Here is a 25,923-nt window from a genome sequence, read left to right on the forward strand (position 1 = left end):
CCTCCAACGCCGCACGCTATACCGCGCGTACACGCGGAAACCCACACGGAGACCCGACTCATCGGTAGACTCCCACACCGACAGAACCCGCTTAACAAACGTGCCTATACCATCTACTCACTACGTCCCTATACACTCACCCATCCCCCCGACTGTCACGCCACCAACTCACCTAACATGTCAACCACCTCCATCGACATACTGTTCGAACTAGCGCACGACCTCTCAACAATAACCCTGCAAGCGGACGCCACATCCTGCTTAGGTATACCTGAAACCACCACCGTAAACGCAGGTTTCTGACAAGGAGTACAGACCAAAGCACGGACGTCGTCCCGGCCGCTGCAGATCATACAACAACCAGCCCTGAGCACACGACCGGTCGGTAACTGGTCCTCATCCAACCCGCACAGCCGATCCTAATCATTCAACTCAGAAATACGCTCACGGCTGTCTGCAGCCCAAAATAATCCAGACGAGCCCGTCATAGGTACGGGGTCAATGCCCTGTTCATTATCGCCGCTACTAATATCGTTATGCAGGTCGTGTATCCCGAACACCTCTGGGAGACATCGCCCTAAATTGGTGTACGGAATCCGAGCTAAACCTCGACATCGCGTACACCATAAAGGCCGTCGAGACCATCAGACCACCACTTGTCTTCGAACCAACTCAGTTAACTGTTGATGACATAGTTTGCAACGCTGCCATTCACAAATTGTTCTCACTATACACAATGTGGCGACCACACCACCTTCGCCAACTAGCACAAGTCCATAGTATTCAAACGTCCCCACGAGACAACAGGACTGCCCTCGTCGACAAACTGACCTCGCACACGTGCGGAGAACAGTGTCCGGCGTACGTTGTCTCATTCACTACCCTGAGCAAAGAACGTAGTCCAGAGCAGGTCGCAAACGGCTCTATCTACGCCAACCCCCTCCAGACCGTCAACGATGACGAGTCCTCATATCTGAAGATTGCCGATGAAAGTCTACGATGTTCCATCATCCAGGAGTGGCAAGACAGAGTATCGACCGACAACCTCCAACAGATCGCATGCGCTCCCTGCGGTCGCCGCATCACACGGGTCGATGCTACCCTAGTTCGACCTCAACAGTTCGACTTGCGCCTACTAAGGAACGATTCCCTCCCCTCTTACACCCTCCCAACGTCGTACGCCTTCAACGCCTACAATCGCGCGCTGCTCGAGCCGAAAGGCATGACGAACCGCTGGCAGCTCGCTGACATCAACATGTGCAAAGACTGTCGTCGTTCCCTCGTCGACAAATCATGTACTCCACGACTGTGCCTCGCCAACTGGTTATACTACGCCCACGACACACTACCTCCACATGTCTCCAACGCATTCGAACGTAGTTCCCAATTCGACCGCTTACTGGTCTCACGGGCCCGAGCCAGCCGCATCTCGTTCCGGTTCACAGAACTACAAGCCACAAGCAAAACTAACGACGAACCGACCGACTCACACGACTCCCACTCCACTGCACAACGCTTCGTCCGGGGTAACGTGCTCGTAATGCCCCAGAACTCCACACAACTGAACGCAGTCCTACCACCTCCCCCCTCAGTCATTCATGACACCGTTTGCGCCGTCTTCGTCGGTAGAACGCCTCCTACGAAGGACACTATCGGACGCTTGGGCCCAATTCTCGTCCGCCGTTCGATCGTGCAGACGATCATCACGTTCCTGGTCACACGAAACCCGTTCTACACACCCGATGCCCAAACTTTCTTTGGTTTCAGTCCTACCAACCTCAACGCGCTATTCAGTCTAGAAGACTCGCGCCGAGACCTTGCCGTTCCATGCGCTATGGACGTAGGGTTCATATCAGACAGTCCAGCCATTCGTGCGACCACCGCCGACTACACCGGTCGCAACGACATTACCGACAACCTTCCAGACGACTCTCCTCTTCTCATGGAGAACATCGGTTATACATCTGGTGACCGATCTCCGGTATCCTACCGAGACATGAAGCTCCGCGCGCTGTCCCATTGCCTGAACAGAGGCATGTTTCTCCGATCGCAAGCAGGCGACACATTCGTTCCCGATTTTCACAATCCTGCCCTTCTCACATGGTTGTTCCCCCACCTAGATCCTTGGGGAATCAGCGGATTCCACCATCCATCCAGAACTTATATCAAGATGGAGGAACAGCTCACCTGCAACTCGTCGACAGCCCTTTCGAACGAGACCCTGACTTCGCATTCGTTTACTTCAACATCTTACAGAAGAAAGCAGTCTGCGACTCTATCAACTTCAGGGTAAAGGCTTCAGAACAACGCAGAATCATATCCCAGCTATTACGAGTTAACAAAAGTCTTCTCCAACAGCTTATCCTGAAATACGATCACGACAAACACTACCAACCCCAAACACAGCAAGAATCAGACCTCCTCGCTCTCGTGAACAGCGTCGGAGCTGTCCTCCACGACATTCCGGGGACTTCCGGCTACAAACTCAACATGCGAAACGAGATCCGAGCCCTTGTCAATTTCTACGGCACCCCGGCATTCTTTATCACTCTCAACCCGTCCTAGGGACCTTCACGAGTTAGCAAAACCCGTGGGTACCCAAGGATAAATCCGTGGGAAAACCCATGGGTAAGTACATCCGCGGGTGTAGGTACCTGTTTCCCACAGGTTTTCAAGGATGCGGGTATGGCTAGGTAAACCCGTGGGTACCTGCACACCCTCAAGTTGTAAGCACAAACCGTGGGATTCTAACGATATGTCACACGAATTTTTCCGACCAGAACTGAGTGTGCTAGAGGCAAAATAAACATGCCCAAATCCGGAAGTATAGGCTGTCTTTTGCGCTCATTTGGGCGCTTAACCGGGCATCTCGGGCAACTGAGCGCAAAAGACAGCCTATACTTCCGGATTTGGGCATGTTTATTTTCAACATAGCACACTCAGTTTTGATCGGAAACATTCGTGTGACATATCATTAGAATCCCACGGTTCGTGCCTACAACATGAGGGTGTCACATGGGTAACCTGCAGGCTGCATAAACCCACGGGTACCCGAATATCATACCCACAGGTATGGGTAACCCGTGGGAACATACCCGTAAGGATGCGGGTATAGCCTTTGGATTTTCAACACCCGTGGGTACGGATGACGGGTACATCCGCGGGTCACTCGTGAAGGTCCCTAACCCGTCCGACATCCATCATCCCCTCGTCCGACTCTACACCGGCGACCGGATCAATCTAGAGGATCCTACCATCGGAGAAGAGCTCACTGAATGGAGGCGGAAGCTGCTCGTCGCACGTAACCCTGCAGCATGCGCCATGTTCTTTCACACAATGATATCGAACTTCATATCTGTTATTCTCAGACATGGTCGCAGTGAAGCAGGCTTGTTCGGCACTTGCACAGCTTACTATGGAACCGTCGAAGCCCAGGGTCATGGCTCGCTTCATTGTCACATGCTTATCTGGATCAAGAACCACCCATCGCCCCAAAAGATGCGAGACTTGATGGTCGACGACGAGTATTATCAGCACCGAATGTTCACCTGGCTAGAAAGCCTGATCAAGTGCGAACCTCTCGGCACTACCAACATCGTCGACGCTTATACCGTCGCTGAAACCCACCCACGTCGACACACCAACAATGCAGCGTACGACCATCCTGGCGGCCGCCGCCTTCCTCAAATTAACGTACTAATGCCCTCTGACTTTAGGAATCAGTACCACGACCTAGTCAACGAGTTAGTCCACCATTTCAACTGGCACGACCACACCGAAACCTGTTGGAAATATCTCCGACGCCATCAACCCCGAATAGACAGCAATTGTCGGATGAGGATAGATGGATCGACCCGCGCAACAAGCTCTCTCGATCCTGACACATTGTCCATCCAGCTCCGTCGCCTACACCCATGGATCTCTTCATACAACGACGTCATCATATTCCTCATGCAGGCCAATATGGACATCAAGCACATCGGATCCGGCGAAGGCGCGAAAGCGCTCATCTACTACATAACCGACTACATCACCAAAGCATCCATCCCCGCACACCTCGGCCTCGCAGCTCTGCTCTACGCCATCGATCGCACTGATACCAAGTTCAAGGGAATACAACAATGGTCACCACGCGAAGAAAGCGGCGCTCTTACAATACTCGTCAATAGCATGCTCGCACGACAGGAAATTTCCCACGCCCAAGTCATGAGCTATCTTGTAGGCGGCGGCGACCACTACACAAGCCACCGCTATCAACTCTTGCACTACCACATATTCGAACGACTAGTTCTCCAATATTGGCATCCTAACCCCGTTCTCGCCGTCTCAGAACCACAACGCTCACAACCGTTGTCTACCCAATCAAACCCCGACAACGGATCGCTTTCAACGACCCATCTCATTGCCGTACCTCCTCCTGAAACGTTCCTTGACAACACTGACGTCGCTCCCTCAGATCCCAATACCGAAGACACCGTCACACTTGCACTAGCTCCTGGCTCGATATCCGCGATGACACAGCAACAAGACTACCTCTTACGACCCACTACACCACCGTTCTCCTCGATGCCTCTATACCAGTACACAGGAATGACTGAAAAAATCACCTGCTCTGCTGAGACTCGCCGACTCAACAGCCGCACACACCCTCCTCAACCAGACCAACCAACACGCGGCCGACCGCAAGAGGACCGAGGACTCTTCATGCCATCACACCCTCAAAACACGACCCATCTATTACGAAAACGGGTGAGTTGGCTCATCCCTGTAATTCTCAACAATCGCCTCCCACGACAGGACTCCACACCGGAAGAACAAGAAGTACGAGCCCGCACCGTACTAACGCTGTTCGTTCCGTGGAGATCGCCTGCAGACTTGAAGCACCCGCACGAAACCTGGACACAAGCCTACGAACGACACGCTCCACACATAGACCCTCTTCACTCGTCGATTATTCACAACATGACCGTTCTATCCGAATGTAAAGATGCACGCGATAGGGAACAACACACACGACGCACTACCGTCTCCAATCAACCTCGCACAACATCCCCTCACCCTCCCACCGACGACCACAACACGTCGCACAACATAACTGCGCCATCCCTTGCCGACTATCCTACAGGCCTAGAGCTCGACGGCCCTCCACTACACGTTCAGAAACCCCCAACCATCAAAACGATCGACGACTTGATCTCCACGCCTGCAAGAGTCGGTCTCGACAGATGCTTCAATGCGCCTCTCTCCACTCTACGTAGTGAACACTTCGGAAAAGCAACACTACTCATCGACGATGACATGTCGCGCATCGCTACCGAGCACACCACCATGAACAAACTCAAGCGCAAACGCCGCCCCTCGCCTGTCCCAAACCCCGCCCCGACACCGTCCCCTGCGTCGTCCTCAACAGGTCCCGCATATCACCCCTACAATCACAACCCCACCATCGATATCACCAATATCCACAGCCTTCAGCACGCTCATGCTACAATCTCTAACGCTTTCAGCTCAACGAACCCAATGACGTTCGACACCCTCCACGGCATTATCAGGCAAGTCATCCTCGAATTCAATCTCACCCACAACGCCGAGCAACTCCGCGCCTTCAACATAGTCGCACGCCACCTATGCTTCGGAGGCACCCAACTCCTCATGTACATTGCGGGAGTGGGCGGAACAGGTAAATCATACGTCGTAAAAGCGATTCTACGTCTATTCGAACTCCTCGGCCGCCGACATCAAGTCATGGTCGGCGCACCGACTGGTGCAGCCTCCATTCTCATCGACGGTTATACAATCCACTCACTACTCATGTTACCTCAGAGAAATCACACAGATCTCCAACCGCTTGTAGCACTATGGACTGGTGTGCTGTACTTCATCATCGACGAAGTCTCGATGATAAGCGCACCCTTCCTCTCTGAGATCTCCATGCGCCTCCAACACGCAAAAGGGACGTCAGGACTCGCTGAAGACATTCCATTCGGCGGCACGAATATGATCTTCTTAGGCGATTTTGGCCAACTCAAACCTGTCGGAGGCCCTTGCCTCTACAGCCACCACTTCACCACTAACCCCGCTTTAACTGACGCAGAAACACAGAACATACGCGGTGTAAGCGCGTTGAAGGGCATCTACCTCTGGCGACTCATTACACAAACAACAGTCATCCTTCGCATGAACCAGCGACAACAAGGCGACGCATCATATGCACAACTCCTCGCACGAGTCCGAGAAGGCCACAGTGGTCAAGCACGCGAAACAAACACAGCAGACGACTACGCAGCACTTCAAACCCGCCTCTTACAGAACTTCGATTCCGAAACAGCCACACGCTTTCGCGACGCGCCAATCATTGTAGGTCTCAAAAGTATCCGCGATCCACTAAACGACCGAATACTACATCACTACGCAGCATCGATGCAAGCTGAAGTACACCTGTACCACTCTCGCGATAAGATCCGTAATGCACCCCTGACTCCTACCGACCGCCAAGCCCTCTGGGATCTTCCGACGTCCGCAACAAACGACGTCCTCGGACGCCTACCACTATTCCCAGGCATGAAAGTCATGGTACAGGAGAACCTCGCCTTCACATGCAAGGTAGTCAACGGAGCCATAGGCACCGTCCGCGACATCAAATATGTCGAAGAAGACGGCGTACGTTTCATCACCGTGGTCTACGTTCACATCCCAGGCGCAGGCAAATACCTCGGACCTGACCACAACGACATCATTCCAATCTTCCCCGTTCCCACGACGTTCTCATGGCAGATCACACCAAAGACTGCCACCGCAAGGGCTCGCACAGTCCAAGTTACTCGCACCCAACCTCCGCTCTTACCCGCATACGCACTCACCGACTACAAAGCCCAAGGTCGCAGCCTCGACCTCGCCATTGTCGACCCCGACAGCGCTCTCAGCCATCAAGGCGTTTACGTGATGCTCTCCCGAGTACGAACCATGGACGGCCTTGCAATCCTTCACCCATTCAAACGCACGAAGATAGAAAACCGAATCTCCCAAGAACTCCGGCAAGAACTACTCAGACTCGACCAATGCGACCACCACACCCGCACTCAATATTACGCCAACGCCCACCAATGGCAAATCATCTAAACCCAACACCATACTTAACCCTTCATTCCAGCCACATACATAACCCCGCCTCCTCACCACGTCCCTCAAACATAAACCCCCACCACCACGTCAATACTGTAAGATCGTCTTGTTAATACAAAGCGTTCTCAGTTATTATGGAAGACCCCTTAGCTTAGCGGATAAGCGGTCTAGGAAATCGCCCCCCCCCACCGAACTCGTTCGAAGCCCCATAGATGAGGATCGCTTTTTGCCTCGAACAAGACGCGCACACCATACATCATGCGTACGTAACACACTGTTCGATACCGAACTTACCATACCACATCCACCGTCACATGGTTCTCCATTCCATGAACACGAAACACCGACATTAACCCGTACCGCGACCACATGACGCACCCGTGCACACCACATACCTTTTATATCAACGCGTGCACACAACATACCTCTTATATCAACACCTGAAACACTTCTTTGGGCGTCTGGCTCCACTTTCCCACTCCTAAAGACTTTGCAATTACTGCCCTACAGACCTGTCCACTTCTCGTGGCCAGGAATGTACTACGTTCTTCCCTTCTTAGCAACTCCCGACCCAATAGGATGCGCGAACGCAGGTCGAGTTGGGAGTGAATACTAAGGGTGGATGTGCTGAATTATAGGCAGGTAGAGAGGATAATGTCGTACCAATCGTTTACTTGCACAATTGCCAGTTCCAGGGCCCCAACAAATTTTGCTTATAGAATTCAGTGAAGCGACAACACGCAAGAGTAGGTCGGGACGTGAAAGAGAGGGGCGAGAAAATATTCTGCAGGGGAGGGTTTTGTCTCGCGTCTGTTTAGGGCAGGCTCAAGCGCGCTGCCGCTCGTACTAACCCGGATACCCGGAAGGGGTCCGGCTCGTTTCCTTCTACCACTATATGCACGCCTCAGCGCGTTATTGTCTGTCAATATCATTCCGTCGTCTGCCCGTCTTCCGCGTCGCTCTGACCAGTCTACAAGTCGCCGCGTGCAGTTTGTGCCCGTTATTGTGCAGATGCTTCCGAAGCGTCCATGATAGGCCATGATGTGCCCACGCTGGAAGACGCTCTCGGACCGCACAAGACCCTGGCCGCGCAGCGCGCGATGACCGGTTTCAGATGAGAAGACACAGCCGCGAATAGGCCTGGCTGAACTTCGGGGGAGTTCGCACCCGGGCTCTAGCTCCAGCGAGCTCAGCTGGTATGTCTTGCATCGCCCGCGTCCGCTAGCCAGCAACAACCACCTCTTCCATTCCACCTCCCCCTGAGTGGACCCTTCCGACGGGTCTTTCTCCACATGGACTGGCGCGTTCACCCCAATATCACGACGCCTGAAGACTTTTGGGCACTGTGGGACGCGGATCAGGATGCGTTTGCAGCGCTCGGACTCGCGCAGGGTGCAGAGAGAAGTGGTGGTATGATCCTCTCATCAGCTTCGTCCTAGAGGCACCATGATCTTATTTGACTGCGTGCCTGCAGTGGCAGCCTTTGCACTGCTGTTGTGGGACGTCCTGACCACGATGGATGACGAGGTGTGTCTCAGAGAGCTGGATCTGATGCGAATTTGACTGACTGACAGCGATGGCAGGTCAACTTGATATGGCCGTGAGCCCCTTCCCTTGCTCTGGTCGAGGGAGTGTGTCCTCACGCATGGTGATAGATCGGACTGGACCCTGCCAAAGAGCCTATACCTCTTCGTGAGGTACTATTCTCTGATCACGTTGACGTGCGTCCCATCCTTCGACCACACGCGAACGGTTCCTCACCGGGCCTGTGTACAGCTTCCACACCATCGATGTCATTCCCTGCCTGCCTTGGCTTATCTTCGAGATCATTTCGACGTCGTTAGTCGAACTCGCCGCAGAGGTGATCATCATACTGCGAGGTACGAGACGCTCTTGGTCTCCGCTCAATGACCGTACTGAACCCCGGACTCTGGGCTCAGTGTATGCCGTATATGGTGCTCGACGGAAAGTTCTGCAGATCATGCTCATAGGCTTCGGTCTGCAAGTTGCCATAATGGCCGTCAGTCTCGGTCTTAGCATGCCCAAGATTGTGGCAGGCTTCTATTGCAAAGCTGCAGATCTTCCCGCGGAGATGGTGATCTACAGGTGCGTGATGCAGTTCATCCTCCGTTTCGGACAGGCTTTCATGCATGAATGGTATACTGCAGTACTGCGTCGATTGTGTTCGAGACGTTCCTCTTCGGCCTCATGATGGTTGGTGTGATCAGAGGCTCGAAGGAAGGCGTTGCAGAAACTTTGCTACTAAGAGTCATCGTTCGCGATGGCGCGATAGCCTTCCTTGGCGTGTTCTGTAAGCATTTGCACCTTCTGTTGTCGCTTCGCGTTGCTAACCCGGTCCACAGTGGCCATGGTTCTCAACACAATCCTATTCACGTTGGCTCCCACCACCCTCGTGACAGTAGGCTTCCCGTGAGTTTGCAACACGATGTTCATCTTCCCTTCACAATCTGATTCGCTCAATGCTTGGTAGATGGCTCCTCGCTATCCTTGGAGCAGCAGTAGGTCTCGTATAGCACGCATATGGTGGCTGTATGCTCACCCGTAATCCTCCCAGGGCTCCCGTCTAGTCCTCAAGGTGCGCGTGACGCACGCTAACAACATGAGCGGGCCCTCCTCGTTCACCAACCTGCAATATACCACCCCCTCACATATGTACTCCGCCGTCAACCTCGATGAGGAATTCCCGCATATGCGCGACTCTGACGAGAGCTCATCTGACGACCAAGACCTTTACTCAGACCGCGAGGACGTTGCCCTCAACCCGTCTCGGAGCAACAGCGGTAGTCGGCATACCAGCGCGCCGAGCGACGTCGAGTCGCAGTCACCCCCTTCACCGCTCTCGCCCGAGACGTGTCAATGGCACACCGGATGATATGATATCCTCTGAACTTTCCGATACCTGGACATGCTCGCGCTGTGGCATTCACTTGTAGCTTTCTTTCCGAACCGCTGTCCGCCTATCGTTATTCGTACTGGACCTAATTCATGTATATGTAGTATAGCAGTAGTAGAAGCTCCTCTTACTTCGCTCTACCACGTGTAACGCTTGTATTACAGGTCAATAGCGAAGTACATTTTTTGTCTTCATGGCATCGGGGGCGCGAGTAGACGCCAGTGCCTGAATTGGGCAAGCGGCGGGGCGCCCAGGCGTTGAGTCGTTGACGCGAACGCGCCGGGACATGATGAGCTTAATTAACACGTGTCACCGCCATCTACAGCGTGTTGCCACTCTTTACGTCTTTGTGCGACTTGCTCCCCAACCACCATGTCCTCCGCCACGATAGCGGAGCCTCAGGCCACCCTCAGGCAGCGACGCGCCGAACAACGCAGGAATCCCTCGGATGAGACGGTCATCGACAACGAGTCTAAGGAGAGCCGCGACGAGAAGCACGATGAGGTCGTGTGGGGCAAAACACCAGGAGGCGAAGGTACGTGATTCCATAGTTCCCAATCCATCAATGCGAGTCGCGACAAAGATGTGGAGGTCCATATGTGCGCGGTCGGAGGAAAGACGTGTCCGACGCAGCACTTCGGCATGTGTCTGCATGATGAACGCCGGGAGTGTCTTGCCACATTCGTGGTGACGCACTTCGCGACTTCAAGACACCTGCATCTTGCCATCTGGACCGACGTGGCCGAGTCGGAGGGCCTCAAGCTCGTGCTGTCTGAAGCTGGGCTTATACCGCGAAATTAAGACCAATTTGGCGATGCGACTCACTTGTCATGACATAGAGATGTGCATATACTGACATGATGGATCACAGTGTTCCGCGTACCGACCACGCACGATGTGTTGACCCTATTCCATCCTGGCTACCCCAAATCCCACATCGATCTCTTCAATCTTGCATTGCTCGGCCTGCAGCTTGTTCTCTTTTTCACGCTATCGCGGACAGCTGGGCGGATATTCTTCTTGTTCTACTTCGCGTTCTGGAGAGCTGCGTACGATGTAGGCCTCGCCTGGGTTCTTACAAAGCAGAGCAAGCGTAAATGGATTGTCAGAGAAGTGCAACGTCTTGGTTGGCTCGATGAGAAACGCAAGCCCGAGATGCGTCAGTGGATCAAGCGGCAACTCACAGGCAAGATGGGCAAGGACTACTCTTTCGATGTTAGTCACCGCAGCTCAATCTGTCACACGACTGCAAATGTGCTTACCCACGTTCTTGAACAGGAACTTCCGTTAGAGTACAACACATGGCTTCTGTTCCGGCAGCTCGTGGATATCATTCTTCTGAAGTGCGTCAGATCTCTTCAGCTGCATGACCTTACTGACTGGCCATTTCGCTTGAACAGCGACTTCCTTGCGTACTGCATGTTCGCCTTCTCGTGCTTCCGCGTTCCTGAGGGAATGTCTGTCACGCTTCATGTCATGAGGTAACTGATCTCGATCTGTCTGCTTCGCTGCGGAGCCCGCTGAAAGTCTATTTGCTTATCAAGGTGGATCGGCGGCATTGCGCTTATTGCGTTCAACCTCTGGGTCAAGACCGAAGCTCATAACGTTGTCAAGGACTACGGCTGGTACTGGGGCGATGTGTTCTTCCAGCGCGGTGCTCTCGTCTTCGATGGCGTGTTTGAGCTCGCCCCGCACCCCATGTACTCTGTCGGTGAGCAGATTGTTGCCCCGTTGTGCTGCTTCGCGTCTAATATAAGCCATAGGGTATGCCGGATACTATGGTCTGTCGCTTATCGTCGGCAGCTACGCAGTGCTGTTCGTCAGTCTTGCTGGTCACGCTGCTCAATTTGGCTTCTTGGTGTTTTTCGAGAACCCTCGTGAGTGACTTATGTAGTTATTCGGTCGCCGACGTGCTCACGCGACTACACAGATATCGAACGCACGTATGGCCAACGCAAGCCACTCGCGCAGCGGTCTCCGATCCAGCTGAGGACCCGCAAGGCGCTGGAAGAGAGCCACAGTAGGCAAGAATCTGTGTCATCTGTCGCCTCGACTGAGGCCTCCACGCCGTCTGCCACAGAGGGCGAGACAGCGACAGAGTCCGAAGAAATCATCACGGAGGTCGAGACGGAGACAGAGATCGAGGAGGGAACCCCTCCTGGTCGCCAGCCGAAGCGGTTCCACAGCCTTCCTTCCTCATCTTCTTCGGTGTCATCCAAGGAGAGCATCCACCGGGCTTTGAGAAGGCAGACCGTATCCCAGCACGACTTGTTCCATCGCTACTTCCGCATGGATACTGTTCTCCTGCACAACATCGACTTACTCCGGTGCGTCCCAGTTCTAGAGCAATCGCGATACGCATGCTGACTTGCGATCTGCAGCGCGTCTGACTTCCAGCTCGTCCTCGTGGTGTTCTACGCAATCGCGTTCACACTGCTCCCGACCAGCTCGCTGACGCTGCACTTCGTACACGCGATCACCTGGTGCCTCTTCCAGTCTTTCGGGCTTGGGCTGCTCCTTCGTGCACAGTCGCAGAACAAGTTCCTCGTCCGCCACTACCTGAAGCACTACCACTACCCACAGCATGATCGCGGCCAGGGCGCTGTCCAAGAAGCGTTCCAGAACTGGAAGGTGATCTACAACCTGAGCATGTGCATGACCTATGGTGAGTTGCAATGACACTGCTGCCGGTCTTTACTGGTGCTCACTATTTGTGTAGTCTCCTCGGCATGTTTGGCATGGAAGGCATACTCCATCCCTGACTGGCAGCAGTGGACCGTCGGCAACGAACTTCTGCGTCACACCCTCGGTGTAGTGAGTACCTTGTTTCGTGGCTCAAAACAGCAAGCATTGACTCATCTTCACCACCAGCTCATGATCGGTTTGAACATCTGGTCTAGCTTGGAGTCGTACGAAGTCCTCGGCGTCTTTGGCTGGTTCTTCGGAGACTTCTTCATCGAGGAGTTCCCCTCGCACCTCGAGTACACTGGCATCTACCGGTGAGTAGTAATGTCTGTAGTCTATCATGTTGTATCTCACTCCATGCTAGGTACCTGAACAACCCCGAGGTCATCAGCGGCGCTGCGTTCTTCGGTCTCGCGCTTATCAGCGGCAGTAACCTGGTCTTCGCCCTTGCCATCGTTCGGTATATTTCACAGTGGTGGTTCCTTAGCAAGGTCGAGAAGTGTGTTTGCATCCTGCTTCGTATAATATGGACGCTTCGTCTGATACTGTATGTCCCAGCCCGCACATGCAGAAGCTGTATGGAGACTCGATCCGCAGCGACGCCGGCTTCGTCAAGGTGCTCAAGAAGGTCGCACAGAAGAACGCGCGTCTTCTGGAGTCCCGCGCTGGCAAGCATGGTCCGGAGATCAGGCGGGTCGCTCGCGAGGTCAAGGGCACGTTCGACAAGGTGTACGAGGAGACGGCCGAGGTTGTCGAGGAGTTCCTTGCTAAGTGTGAGTATTCATTCAATCACACTCCGGATTGAAGCGCGGCTGACATGCCATGTTATACAGCGCGCCCGAGGATCAGCGAAGTCATGCAGGACACGAAGGTGCTCCTGCAGCAGTCGCGCGAGCGTCTCGTCATCTCCCGCGTTGCAAACGATATCTCCTCGTACGACACGAACAAGTACAGGATCTCCATCGTCCCCAGCGCAGATGGCACACTCCGCTTCCACCTCGGGGAGCCGATCCGCGTCAGGTGGCGTGCGCCCCTGCACCACTCGCGCAAGGACTGGATTGGGATCTATCGCGTCGGCGCGAACCACTCGAACCTCGTCACGAAGACCAGCTCGCTGGGCATGTGGGTGCCCGTGCACGACGACGAGTGGGATGGAGACATCCCGCTTGAACTGCAGCGCCCGAAGCGTGCTGAGGGCAACTCGCCTGACGCCGAGGAGGGCGAAGTGGTGTTTAAGGGCGGTGTGCTTCCATGGCGGACGGGCAGGTACGAGATTCGGTACCACCATGACGGCAAGTACAACGTCATGGGCCTCGATGGGCCTTTTGAGATCGTCGGTGAGTATTCTGTCCTCTTCTCTTCTCCCCACTCAAACCACTGGATATCTGACGCGACCACGATATACATAGTCGACAAGCCGAGCCAGCTCAATTTCGCCGCCGTCCGCGAGACGCTGATGCACATCGTGCCATTATGCCTCGACTCGGACCCATCGCTCATTCCTCTGTCATGCAAGGAGGGGCAGGACGGGGACGCGACTCCCGAAGACGGGCGCGACCCGGACGACTTCCGGTTCTGGTCGGAGCGGCAGGCCAAGCGCATCTCGCTCGCGATCGAGCAGGCGTTCGACGTCGAGCTCACGCCGGAGGTCATCGTCGCGGATGCGAATATCAGCGCGCTGGCGAACCGCATCCTTGTCTCCAAGGAGCTGTTGTCCGAGTAGTGGCGGCGGCGACGAACGGGGCGAGCAAAATATCTCTGGGGTGTGGATCTACCTTCTTCTCAACACTCCATTCTTCACTATCTCAAGCTCAACGACTTTTTGTTTACGGTTTCTGTTACGACTTGGGCACGAACGGTGGACGACATGGTGTGCGTCCATGAATGAACGAGTCCGTCTCCGGGGGAGACGTGAGATCTTCTCTTATCTTGGTTGCATATAACATTACAATACTCAACGCTTCTCATTCCATACCCCGGGTAATAGAAGAGTACCCCTACGCGTGTATTATAATCCTGACTACGTACTTGGTTCTTCGTCTCCTTGTCGAGGGGTAGAGTACTGGTAAAACGAAGGAGTGTAATGCATCGGTTTTTGTCCTCAGCCGCTGCGTGGCATTCCGGAGTGAGCGGTTAACGAAACGTTCGACGTTCGGCCGTTGTCTCGGACACTTGCAATCAAGACCACGTTAGAAGAAGTCTCTCGTGAGGGTGCACTGGGTATACGAGCATTACGATGGAAGCAAGCCGAGTGCAGGGACAGCCAAACTGAACATGCTATTGGAAAAGAACACAACAAGATACACACGGTGCAAAATGACGACGACGCTCTTATCAGTAAACCTAGCCGCGAGCAGGGGCCTTGCCCTTGCCTCCTCGCTTGCTGCTGCTGCGACTAACCCTCCCATCCTGAAGATTAGCCTGACTGCGAGTGCGAGTGACGGTCGCAGCTGGCATGGTCCGCGAGTTGCTAGGTCCGGCAGCAGGCGCGGAACTGCTCGCAGCGCGGGTCACGGTCCCGGTACCACGGCCACGACCGCGGCCGCGGCCACTACCCTGCCTCGTAATCGCCCTCGTCGAAGGAGCAGGCTGCGGCAGATCTTGACCCCTCTTTGGAAGAGTACCGTCCTTGCTCCGTGTTGTCCTATCGGATGGCGCGACGACCTGGCGGGAGCTCGGCTGGCGGGTGGGACGCGTTGTCTTGCTGCCCGAGGTAGATGTCTCAGCTTGGGCTGGCTTCGCATCAGTCTTGGTGCGCGCCCTCTTCGATGGCTTCTGAGTAGCGGCGGTACGATCAGTTGGCACGTAGCCATCGAGACGGTCGGGGCCCTTGTCGTTTACAGGCCATACAACGGGCTTCTTCATGCCGTCTGGCGGGGTGTCTTCCCGGAGATACTGCGCGAAGACTTCGCCGACGGTGCTGTGGAACTGCAGCGAAGCAGCGATCCGCTCCATCGCCCGGGTTGGTGGCCGGACGCTGGCGTTTCCCTCTTCCTCCTGTGCAGACTCCTGCGAAGATTCTTCCGACTGTTCGGTGTCGTCTACGTCCATCGTGTCTTCCGAGACTACTTGTCTGGCTCGCGGGGCATTGTTCCAGCGATCGGGTATTATTCGAGACTGGCTGGTGGCTGCAACATTGCCCGAAGGCGCAGCCTGCTGTCGGCGGGGTGTCTCGGGTGCATGTTTCTTCTTCCACAATAGTACTCGGTATCGCGCTTGAAACAGACCAAGCAGCGTCCCGATCAAGCTATTGAGGGGATGTTTAGTCGAGCCGTCGGCCGTGATGAACTGGATCGAAGTGTTGCAATCCATCAGTTCGCCATTTTCGAGACTTCTGCTCTTCGCCGGGGGGCACGCGAATTTACGCTTGTCATCAACGGTGAAGCCGTCGAAATAGGAATGCATGAATCCGTCGATGGTCTCGAAGTTGTGGTGGATGAAGCGAACACAGCCAAAGATGAGCACGTGAACAAAGGCTTCAAGCTCGTCCGCAATGCTGACCGGGTCGCCGGGATAGCTGAGCAACTTCCAGGACATGTAGTGCCAAGTACCCTACACCCAGAGCACGATAGGGACGAGATGAGCGATCAAATCAGAACCCAAGATGGCTAGTCGACCTACCGTCCTATCTGGTTCTCGAGCATAGTCAATATCCTTGTGCTTGGCAAGTTCCCAATCCGCCAAGATGCCTTGCCAGTATACCGACCACTTGTTACCCTGTCGACGGATGATGGGCAGGATCAGAATATTCCCGGCGCTGACATCTCGATGTATGTAGTCACATAGGTCGTACGCGTCGGCATGAGCTACGACAGATGCTCTCTGTTAGGTGCGGACAGATAGATGGACATTGAATACTCACCTGTAAGACAGTCCAAGAGGATGCCGACCCATTGCCTACTGTCCTTGAAGGCCATCGCATCTAGACAGATCTCCTTCATGACGACACGGAAATGAATGAGGTGACGCAGCCCTGCCCCCGCTTCGTATTTCTCCATCTCTTCGGCTGAACGTTTGACTCCGGCTGCTGTCCCAGGTACGTCTTCCGACTGGACCCTGTCGTTCGTGGACGGAGTTTTCCCATCATGCGAAGAACCAGACGTTGAAGGAGTATTGCCAGTAGCAGAGGAAGAGACGAGGCCAGCAACGTACTCATATGCAGCTTTGGAAGGGATAGATGGGTTGAGAATGGGGCCTATTGGGTAGCCAGCAGGACCAGTCTGCGCCGTCACGGATGCGCGAGCAGTCAATAAGTCTGCCAGCCCGTCCTCCACGTCGGGCGCAGCCACAGTCGCGGGAAGAGGTTTGGCCGAGGACTTGAACTTCATCTCCTTCACCCGTGCTGCGAGGTCATTCCGCACGGGCCACACAGGATACGGCGCAACCTTCTTCGGACCAGTTAACGGGGAGTAATTTGACGCCTCTGTCTCTTGTCCCTCCACATCGCCGTGTGCGAGAACCGTCGGAACATTCGCAACACCAGCCTTGTTGAGCTTCTCTAGGATTTCGCCCTCCTCCTCCATACCCTCGTAGTAGGGCCTCCATGCGTCCTTGAGGAAGACTAGACGTTGTGATTGCCAGTCAAGAGCGACGAATCCACGAGTGCCGCGGCCGATCAAACCTGAAGCCTTGAACATGTGCCTTCCGACCAGGAGGGTCATAGCGCCAACCTTGATCATATAGCGAGGATGACCGTCCGCGATAGAGTCCTGGAAGTACTTGCGTGCATGCGTGAACTCCGGGACGACGGCGGGGTAGGAACGGTGACAAGTGGTGGGATGTGTGCATCGAGTCGTCGGGTCCTGGTGTAGGACACAGTCGTCCGTTCCGAGAGACACTGAACCTTTCGAAGGGTCGACGAAAGCATCATGAACTTTTGAAGCGTCCTCGATGTCGTGCTCGTTATAGTCGAGGTCGTGCTCACTGCCTCTAGCGACAACGTCCATCCGTTGCCAACCACATGAATCTTCGGATAGCGGGACAGCTGTGGTGTCGATTCCCTGACCTGCAAGCGAAACTGCGGCGTAGCAGTTCAAGAACGTGAGGAGACACGTCGTTCCATCGACCGAGTGAAGGTAGTCGATGGGCTCCGAGACGATGACGCCGGAGTGGTCCCAGCGCATAACGCGGAAAAGAGGGCCATTCACGAAGAGCATGTAGACGGCAGTGCGGTGCTGGTCGCCGAAGACATGTTCGGCATAGGACATTACTTGACCGCGCACCTCTTTCCTCTTGTCGGCGTCAGGTTCGAAATTGTAACCGGGTCTGTCGTCGAAGGGATCAAGGCCGGTGCCACCGCGCTTGAATTCGACGGGCAACCCCATGCGGACCCAGTTCGGACGGCCGTCGGAGACATCGTCTTCGTACTCAACGGGATAGAAAGCGCCGTCAATTTTCTGTTGCGAGTTGTCATTCTCTGCGTACTTGGTCTCTGAGAGCGAGAGGAAGTGGCCCGGAAGAAGATGGATGTCTCGATCCACGTCATACTAACCACCTGCCTTGAGTACACGTAGTAACGACCAGTCTACGAATCACGTACCCATGCAGCGCTGTAGTCACTCTCGATCAACTCGGACTCCTTCCTCATATGTTGCTGACCAGGCGCGATTTGCAAGTTGGAGGCGAACGACCACTGTGCCCTGGTTGCGCGCTCCCGAGTAGGCAGATTCTCTTTGATGAGGTCGATGGTGACCATGTCACCGAGGAGCTGTAAGATTCGCATGGCGATGGAAGTGTCTGAAGCGTCGGACAACATATGGGTGCGAGTGTCCTTCACGGACTGTTGTATGTTGACTTCGGGATTGCGGTTAGCGTCGCTGTTCTTGTGTTTGTCGGCGTGCATAGGGGATACATTTAGGCCGTTGGTGTTGATCAGTTTGTGGATAGTCATGGAAAGGAAGAGGGAAGAGAGACATACCGATTCGAGCACGCTCAGCGATAATATACCTTCAGGCGGCTGTGGTTTGGGATGCCTTGGCTGTGCCGAGACGGCACGCTTTGGCCAGCCATGAGGATCAGTTGATCCGAGCGGACAAAGACCAAAAGAACAATGAAACCATACCAATAAGAGGTCTCAATAGTGTTCCTATGGTCAATACCTTTGTCCTCGCCGGCCAAAGTAGGGCGCAGCTATGGTCAAGTTCTACCACTCGTGGTGTCGTCGCTGCGGGATCATTGATCAGTAAATCGTGTGGTTTCGCAAAGAGAATCTTGCTTACATTCGAAATGAAGGCGTTCTGCGACAGAGTGGCTCGGAGTAGGTGGCAGTTGAAAGACGGGTGAGTCGCGTCGAACAACGAAACACGAGGCGAACGTCATAGCGCCCGGTCACACGTCACGCCTTTCCGCGCTTACGTGGCGATGCCTCCCGGGCCGAGGTCGCACTCTTGGAAATGAACCAGCTTATACGATACTCCTCTTCCAAATAAGCACCCATAACCTTCATGTTGTAGATACAGTGACGGAGAAAGGCGTGGAGGCTGGACTTTCAGCATGTTTCCCTTAGCCAGAGAAGTTAACACTTAATCGCACTTACCGAAGCAGGAGATGGTCATAATATCTTCGTAGTGTCGCGAGCCGTCCCTCGTGAGGGTGCACTGGGTATATGAGCATCACGATGCGAACAAGCCAAGCACAGGGACAGCCAAACTAGACATGCTATTGGAGAAGGACACATGATACATGGTGCAATGACGACGACGCTCTTATGAGTAAACCTAGCCGCGAGCAGGGGCCTTGCCCTTGCTTCCTCGCTTGCCCCCGCTGCGACCGACCCTCCCATTCTGAAAATTGGCCCGACTACGGGTACGAGTGACGCCGGCTTGGGTGGTCCTCGAGTTGCTAGGTCGGGCGGCAGGCGTCGAACCGTTAGCAGCGTGGGTCGCGGTCCTGGCACCACGGCCGCGGCTGCCCTGCCTCCTAGTCGCTTTCGTCGGGGGGCCACTCTGCGGAAGACCTCGATCCCGACTGTCTTTTTGAAGCGTGCCGTCCTTGCTCCGCGTCGTCCTGTCGGAAGGCGCGACGATCCGACGGGAGCTCGGCTTACAGGTAAGACGCGCTGTCTTGCTGCCCGAGGTAGATGGCTCAGGTTGGGCTGGCTTCGTATCGGCATCGGTGCGCAACCTCTTGGGCGGCCTCTGCAAATATTCGGTGACGGGGGCACGATCGCTTGGCATGTAATCCACGAGGCGGTCGGGGCCTTTGTCATTACTAGGCCACTCGGCAGGTCCCTTCAAGCCCTCCGGAGTACAGTCGGGATCGAGGAAGTCCTGGAGAATCACGCCGATGGTGAATTGATTCTCGAGTGAAGCAGCAGTCTTCAACATATCCTCTGTGGGCGGTTGGACCTCCGGTATACCCTTCTGGCCAGACTCCTGTGACATTTGCGCTGAGGAATCGACGTCCATCGGTGTCGCAGAAGTGGGCTGTGCAGCGGGACGAGGACGACGGAACTCATCGTGTAGTCGTCGTTTTTGATGGCCACCAGAAACTGTGGACGAAGCCGCAGCGAGGCGTGCAGCAGCAGCCTCTCGTCTAGTGGATGTCTGAGGTGTGTGCGTCTTCTTCCATTGGAGTACTTGATATCGAACCTTGAAGAGGGCAAGTAGCGTCCCGATCAGAGCATTAAGGGGATGGTCTGTCGAGCCGTCGGCCATGACGAACTTGATAGGGTAATCGCCATCGGTCAGAGAACCGGTTATGAGACTTGAAATCTTAGCCGGAGGACACGCGAAGTTACCATTGTCGTCAACGGTGAAGCCGTGGAAGTACGAGTACATGAAACCGGTGATGGTGTTGAAATCGTGGAATATGAACCGAACACTGCCGTAGATGAGGACGTGGAGAAATGCTTCGAGCTCATCTGCAATCCTGACGGGGTCGCCCGGATAGCTGAGCAAGTTCCAGGACATATAGTCCCACGTTCCCTGCGCCCGAAGCCAACATGAGAACACGATGTGCCGAAAGGATGAAGGGAAAATGAACCCACCGCTCTGTCTGGTTCCCGGGCATGCTGGACATCCTTGTGCTTAGCAAGCTCCCAATCCGTCAGGATGCCCTGCCAATACACCGACAACTGATTCCCCTCTCGCACGACGACGGGCTGGATCAAGATGTTACCGGCGCTGACATCTCGATGTATGTAGCCACAATCGTTGTAAGCGCGCATGTGAGCTATGACAATTGTCCATGTCAGGATTGGAGCGAGAATTGACTTATGAGTCGCTCACCTTTCATACAATCTAAGATGATGCTCACCCACTGTTTGCTGCTCTTGAAGGCCATGGCCCCTAGACAAATGTCTTTCATCACAACACGAAAGTGAATGAGATGACGAAGGCCTGCACCCGGCTCCGGTTTTTCCATCTCCTCGGCTGAACGCTTTGTTCCAGAGCTGGTTTCGCGAGAAGGCTTTGACTTCAACTCGTCGTTGATGGATGCAGGCGCACCATCGTCAGACGACCCGGACGTCGAGCAAGTATCATGGACAGGGGAGACCAACGAAGCGACATACTCGGCCGAAGGACCCGCGCCTTCGGAAGGGAGAGGTAGAGTGGCGGCCGCGAATAGGGCGGGGCTAGAAACCGTCGTCAGCGAAGCGTGAGCAGTCAACGGGTCAATCAACGGATACTCCACATCGGGAACAGCCACCGTTGAGGGTAGTGGCTTCTTCGAAGACTGGCATTTCACCTCTTTCACCCGGGCTTCGAGGTCGTTCCGCACCGGCCACACAGGGTATGACTTGACCCGCTTGGGACCTGTTAACGGAGAGTAGTTTGACGTCTCTGTTTCTTGTTCTTCCACATCGCCGTGTGCAAGAATCGTCGGGATATTAGGGACGCCAGCCTTATTGAGCTTTTCTATGATTTCTCCCTCCTCCTCCATACCCACGTAGTAGGGCCTCCATGCGTCCTTGAGAAAGACTAGACGTTGCGACTGCCAGTCAAGGGCGACGAATCCACGAGTCCCGCGGCCGATCAGACCTGAAGCCGTGAACATGGGCCTTCCGACCAGGAGGGTCATATCGCCAACCTTGATCATATAACGAGGATGACCTTCCGCGATAGAGTCCTGGAAGTACTTGCGTGCATGCGTGAACTCCGGGACGACGGCGGGGTAGGAACGGTGACAAGTGGTGGACGTGGGCACTGAGCCGTTGGGTCCTGGTGTAGGTTGCAGTCGTCCATTCCAAGAGACGCTGAGCCTTTCGAAGGATTGACGAAAGCATCATGAACTTTTGAAGCGTCCTCGATGTCGTGCTCGTTGTAGTCGAAATCGTACTCACTACCTGCAGCGACAACATCCATCCGCTGCCAACCACATGAATCTTCGGATAGCGGGACAGCCGTGGTGTCTATGCCCCGACTTGCAGGCGATATTGCGGCGTAGCAATTCAAGAACGTGAGGAGACACGTCGTTCCATCGACCGAGTGAAGGTAGTCGATGGGCTCCGAGACGATGACGCCGGAGTGGTCCCAGCGCGTAACGCGGAAAAGAGGGCCATTCACGAACAGCAGATAGACGGCAGTGCGGTGCTGGTCGCCGAAGACATGCTCGACATGGGACATCACATGGCCGCGCACCTCTTTTCTCTCGTCGACGTGAGGGTCAAGGTTGTGACTGGGTCTGTCGTCAAAGGGATCAAGGCCGGTGCCACCCCGCTTGAATTCGACGGGCAGTCCCATGCAGGTCCAGTCCGGACAACCATCGAGGACATCGTCTTTGTATTCGTCGGGGTAGAAAGCGCCGCCAATCTTCTGTTGTGGTTTGTTCTTGTCTGCGTACTTGTCCGAGAGTGAGAGGAAGTGGCCCGGGAGAAGACCGATTTCTCGGTCCACTTTATGCTAACCACCTGCCTTCAGTGCACGTAAAGACCAGTTTATGAATCACGTACCCATGCAGCACTGTAGTCACTTTCGCTCAAATCGGACTCCTTTCTCATCTGTTGCTGGCCAGGCGCGATGCGCAAGTTGGAGACGAACGCCCACTCTACCTTGGTTGCGTACTCCCGAGTGGGCATGTTCTTTTCGATGAGGTCGATAGCGATCATCTCGCCCAGAAGCTGGAAGACGCGCATGGCGATGGAAGCGTCGGATAACATGTGGGTGCGAATGCTTTGGTGACGGACAGTTGGATGTTGACTTCGGAGAGGAAGTTAGCGTCGCTGTTCGTTGATCGGCAAGCATCAGGGATAATTCGCCCTGCAGAGCGTACGTTAACGTTGTTCGTTCCCGTAGGTGCGGGTTGCGAAACTCGAACGACCAGTTCACAACATCACGTGATCGCAGTTCCTCTCTCGCGTTTTCCCGAACGTTCCTGATCTTTCTATATTGGGCATGGTCATTCTCGCACCAACAGGCCGCGTAACCACACCGCATCGTTGTCCCACATTGACAATGACTCAGAAGGTACGCGCGTATGCTTAGCAAGCCCAGCTGAGGCGGACTATAAAACTTCGAACGTCATGCCCCGAAGAGTTAACCTCTTCACCTTCCACCACCACTCGCGTCCCACTGCTCGTCAGGCTCCGCTATGTTCCTCACCCCTCGCCACCCTCAGACATACATATATTCTCAGGATGCCTTCTCTGAGGCCGACTACTACGAGTCCATGGCTCAACAGGCTGCCCAAGAGTACGCCATGGCTCGCGCTCGGGTGGAGGCCATCGAACGCCAGCGCGAGCGGGATCTCTACCACCGTCACCCTCTGAACCGTCCCCGTTTCGCTCATGTTCTTCCCCGACATGCCTCTTGTCACCAGCACGTTTCTCTTAGTCAACCCACGTATCTTTCAGCACGGGACCTCGAGTTCATCGCACGGCGTGAATCGGAGGAGCGTCGCCAGACCCTCCTTGCCCGTGAACGCGAAGTGCAACGGCAACGTGCACTCGCAGAGGCTGCACAGCGTCAAGAGGCCGAGCGTCGTTTTCGTGCTCTCCAGGCTCAGCGGGAGCACCAGGAAGCCGAGCGCTGCGCTCGTGCACAGGAGGATAAACGGACGCATGAGCAGGAAGCGTTCTTCGCTTTCCTCGGTCTAGTGGCCCAGGTAGCCGCGCAAGTTCAAGTTCAGACGCAGCAGGTATGCGCTACATGCTCTTGTGCTCGTAAGGGGCCCGAACTCATCAGTTCCCCCATCTCCCAGCCCAATCCGTCTGAACGTCCGCAGAACACACCCGTCTCTGTCTCGGAGCCTTCCATCAAGCCTGTCGACCGCAAGGGCAAGGGACGAGCCGTAGAGACGGTGCCCGCTGTATCCACCCCGGCCCCGGTCCCTGCCCCAGCTCCAGCTCAACCTACTGCGCAGCTTCCGAGTTTCAAGGAGGAGCTCGAAGCTCGTATCCGCAACGAGATCGACCCCGACGTCCAGGAGTCCCTTGTCTTGCTCTATTCCCACATCTTCGACTCGCAAAGTGGCACCGACTCTCAGCCTGTCGCTGGACCTTCCAAGCCCAAGGAGACTCGCGTCTGCATGCCCGCCAAGGAGTCTGCTCCGGACACGTCTTCTCGCCCGACGGAGGTTAAGCCCACGCCCCAGCCGGTTTCAGAGTCCCGTCCCACGACTGAAGGTGCTGACCACGACCGCACCCTCGGCGAGATCAAGGAGGTCGAGGCTGCACTCCGCAAGCTCCAAGAAGACTTCAAGTTCCCCTCGCACCTCGACTTCGTCAGCCCCGCCCCCTCCGTTGCCAACGCCTCTTCCTCCTCCGCTTCCGACTCAGACGAGCCGGGACGGCTTGCATACACCCCGAACAACACTCCGGTGCACGCTTACGAAAACGCGCTCAACGCGTTGCTGACGCGGCTCGACGCCGTGGAGAGCAACGGGGACCTCGAGGTGCGCGGACGCCGCAAGGAGGTCGTGAAGGCGGTCGAGGGCGCTCTGGAGGCCGTTGAGCGCCGCGTTGAGGAGAGCCGCGAGAGGGAGCGCCAGCGGAGTCGGGAGCGCGAGGTTGCGTCTGTCGAGCCTGTTGCTGACGTCGTCGCTGAGGAGACCAAGGTCAAGGATACCCCTGCTGTCGCCGCCGAGGAAGTCAAGGTTGATGATGCCACTACTGTCGTCGCCGAGGAAGTCGAGGTTGATGATACCACTGCCGTCGAGAATACCCCGGTCACGGAGGTTTCACCTGTCGTCGATGATACTGCCATCGTTCCCGTTGCAATCGACACCGAGGACGTCTCTTCCTATCTCCCTGATTCCGCCACCGTCAACGTCGAGTCTTCTGCAGTCGAGGTCGAGATTCTAGCTGCAGTGAACGCTCCTACGCCGCTCTCCGTGGCGGCGGACGACACGTCGGTCAACGCGCTGGAAGCGACTCCGGATTCCGCGCCTCCTGTCGCCGCTCAAGCAGACACGGCAGCCAGTCCAGCGTCGGTGACACAGGAAGTACCCGTTGCTACCCCGGAGGATGACAGAGACGACTCCGAAGACTTCTCCTCGGTGCCACTCGTACCCTCGCCATCCGAATATATCTTACCCCCGACTTCTATCTGGCCTCCTGATACCCATACGCCGGAGTGTGCTACCGACTCCGATGCGACTCCCGCTCAGGATGTCGCGGAAGATACCCTTTCGTTGTCGGCCGCCACCGTATCTGAGCCCACGACTATCGCTGTATCGTCAGTGTCCTCTCCCGCCGATGCTGACGAAGACTCGGGAACGACTTTCTTGCTCTCTTCAACGCCTCTCGCGGACGAGCCAAAGAAGAGGGCGTCCCACGCATCAGACCCAGTGACAGAGGAGGCGGAGATCATCAACAAGGAGGACTTGGACTTGGAGCGGGCCAGGGGTGATAGTGACTGGTCTGATCTAGAGTCTGACGCGTAGGTACTATTCGGATAGCCGTTTATTGGACTAGCGTTTGGATACTGTACTGTATTGTAACACTCTAGTAATGCGCGTAAGTTCTTCGCGAGGCTGTCTATGTACGATCATTAGTATACCGGATACACGTTGACGCAATAGATTGTTTTGCTTATTATCATCATACACTTGCGCGACGCACAATGGCTGAGAGTGTTCGCTGCAGCAACCGACAGTCCAAGCCCGATGGTTAACTAAGCTCGTGCTGGCGCGGTGGAGGGCTGCGCGTTTGGAAGCGCCCGTACGCGCTTTCCTTCTTGACCTCCACCCATATCCCCGCCTCCTGCTGTATATGACCTAGCGAAACCCACGTATCTATCAAACAGTTCGACTCCCCAGTCTTA

The 25,923-nt window shown here is 55.2% G+C and overlaps 6 protein-coding genes across 6 annotated transcripts; 4 read left to right on the forward strand and 2 right to left on the reverse strand.

The window, feature by feature from the left end:
- Positions 1-736: 736 nt before the first annotated feature.
- Positions 737-4,492, forward strand: L226DRAFT_544690 (uncharacterized protein; the record flags this gene model as incomplete). Its single annotated transcript, XM_067682290.1, has 9 exons — positions 737-949; positions 980-1,030; positions 1,055-2,196; positions 2,289-2,514; positions 3,178-3,693; positions 3,724-3,936; positions 3,958-4,161; positions 4,186-4,314; positions 4,457-4,492. 9 exons carry the CDS (start codon positions 737-739, stop codon positions 4,490-4,492), a joined length of 2,730 nt encoding a protein of 909 aa, XP_067537836.1.
- A 3,835-nt stretch (positions 4,493-8,327) lies between these two features.
- Positions 8,328-10,163, forward strand: L226DRAFT_533259 (uncharacterized protein). Its single transcript, XM_067680416.1, has 10 exons — positions 8,328-8,532; positions 8,597-8,649; positions 8,706-8,722; positions 8,778-8,843; positions 8,899-9,002; positions 9,063-9,228; positions 9,291-9,433; positions 9,486-9,552; positions 9,614-9,641; positions 9,698-10,163. The coding sequence occupies exons 1-10, from the start codon at positions 8,415-8,417 to the stop codon at positions 10,013-10,015; spliced, it is 1,080 nt and encodes a 359-aa protein (XP_067537837.1). The 5' UTR covers positions 8,328-8,414; the 3' UTR covers positions 10,016-10,163.
- Positions 10,164-10,348: 185 nt separating this feature from the next.
- Positions 10,349-14,775, forward strand: L226DRAFT_533260 (phosphatidylethanolamine N-methyltransferase). The gene is made up of 14 exons (XM_067680417.1): positions 10,349-10,571; positions 10,908-11,251; positions 11,315-11,379; positions 11,437-11,517; positions 11,581-11,747; positions 11,800-11,913; positions 11,967-12,363; positions 12,418-12,701; positions 12,756-12,850; positions 12,908-13,035; positions 13,086-13,220; positions 13,280-13,494; positions 13,555-14,058; positions 14,131-14,775. Exons 1-14 carry the CDS (start codon positions 10,409-10,411, stop codon positions 14,442-14,444), a joined length of 3,006 nt encoding a protein of 1,001 aa, XP_067537838.1. The 5' UTR covers positions 10,349-10,408; the 3' UTR covers positions 14,445-14,775.
- A 190-nt stretch (positions 14,776-14,965) lies between these two features.
- L226DRAFT_505403 (uncharacterized protein) lies at positions 14,966-18,581 on the reverse strand. The gene is made up of 4 exons (XM_067678030.1): positions 18,261-18,581; positions 16,584-18,207; positions 16,343-16,527; positions 14,966-16,273 (listed from the first exon to the last, which is right to left on the reverse strand). The coding sequence occupies exons 1-4, from the start codon at positions 18,561-18,563 to the stop codon at positions 15,065-15,067; spliced, it is 3,321 nt and encodes a 1,106-aa protein (XP_067537839.1). The 5' UTR covers positions 18,564-18,581; the 3' UTR covers positions 14,966-15,064.
- An 819-nt stretch (positions 18,582-19,400) lies between these two features.
- On the reverse strand, positions 19,401-22,913 carry L226DRAFT_611594 (uncharacterized protein). Its single transcript, XM_067686296.1, has 5 exons — positions 22,614-22,913; positions 22,005-22,563; positions 20,950-21,882; positions 20,709-20,893; positions 19,401-20,646 (listed from the first exon to the last, which is right to left on the reverse strand). The coding sequence occupies exons 1-5, from the start codon at positions 22,818-22,820 to the stop codon at positions 19,438-19,440; spliced, it is 3,093 nt and encodes a 1,030-aa protein (XP_067537840.1). The 5' UTR covers positions 22,821-22,913; the 3' UTR covers positions 19,401-19,437.
- A 295-nt stretch (positions 22,914-23,208) lies between these two features.
- Positions 23,209-25,676, forward strand: L226DRAFT_533262 (uncharacterized protein). Its single transcript, XM_067680418.1, has 2 exons — positions 23,209-23,797; positions 23,861-25,676. The coding sequence occupies exons 1-2, from the start codon at positions 23,252-23,254 to the stop codon at positions 25,541-25,543; spliced, it is 2,229 nt and encodes a 742-aa protein (XP_067537841.1). The 5' UTR covers positions 23,209-23,251; the 3' UTR covers positions 25,544-25,676.
- Positions 25,677-25,923: the final 247 nt, after the last annotated feature.

This window comes from Lentinus tigrinus, assembly GCF_003813185.1.
Source record: "Lentinus tigrinus ALCF2SS1-7 unplaced genomic scaffold L226scaffold_7, whole genome shotgun sequence".
Taxonomy (NCBI): domain Eukaryota; kingdom Fungi; phylum Basidiomycota; class Agaricomycetes; order Polyporales; family Polyporaceae; genus Lentinus; species Lentinus tigrinus.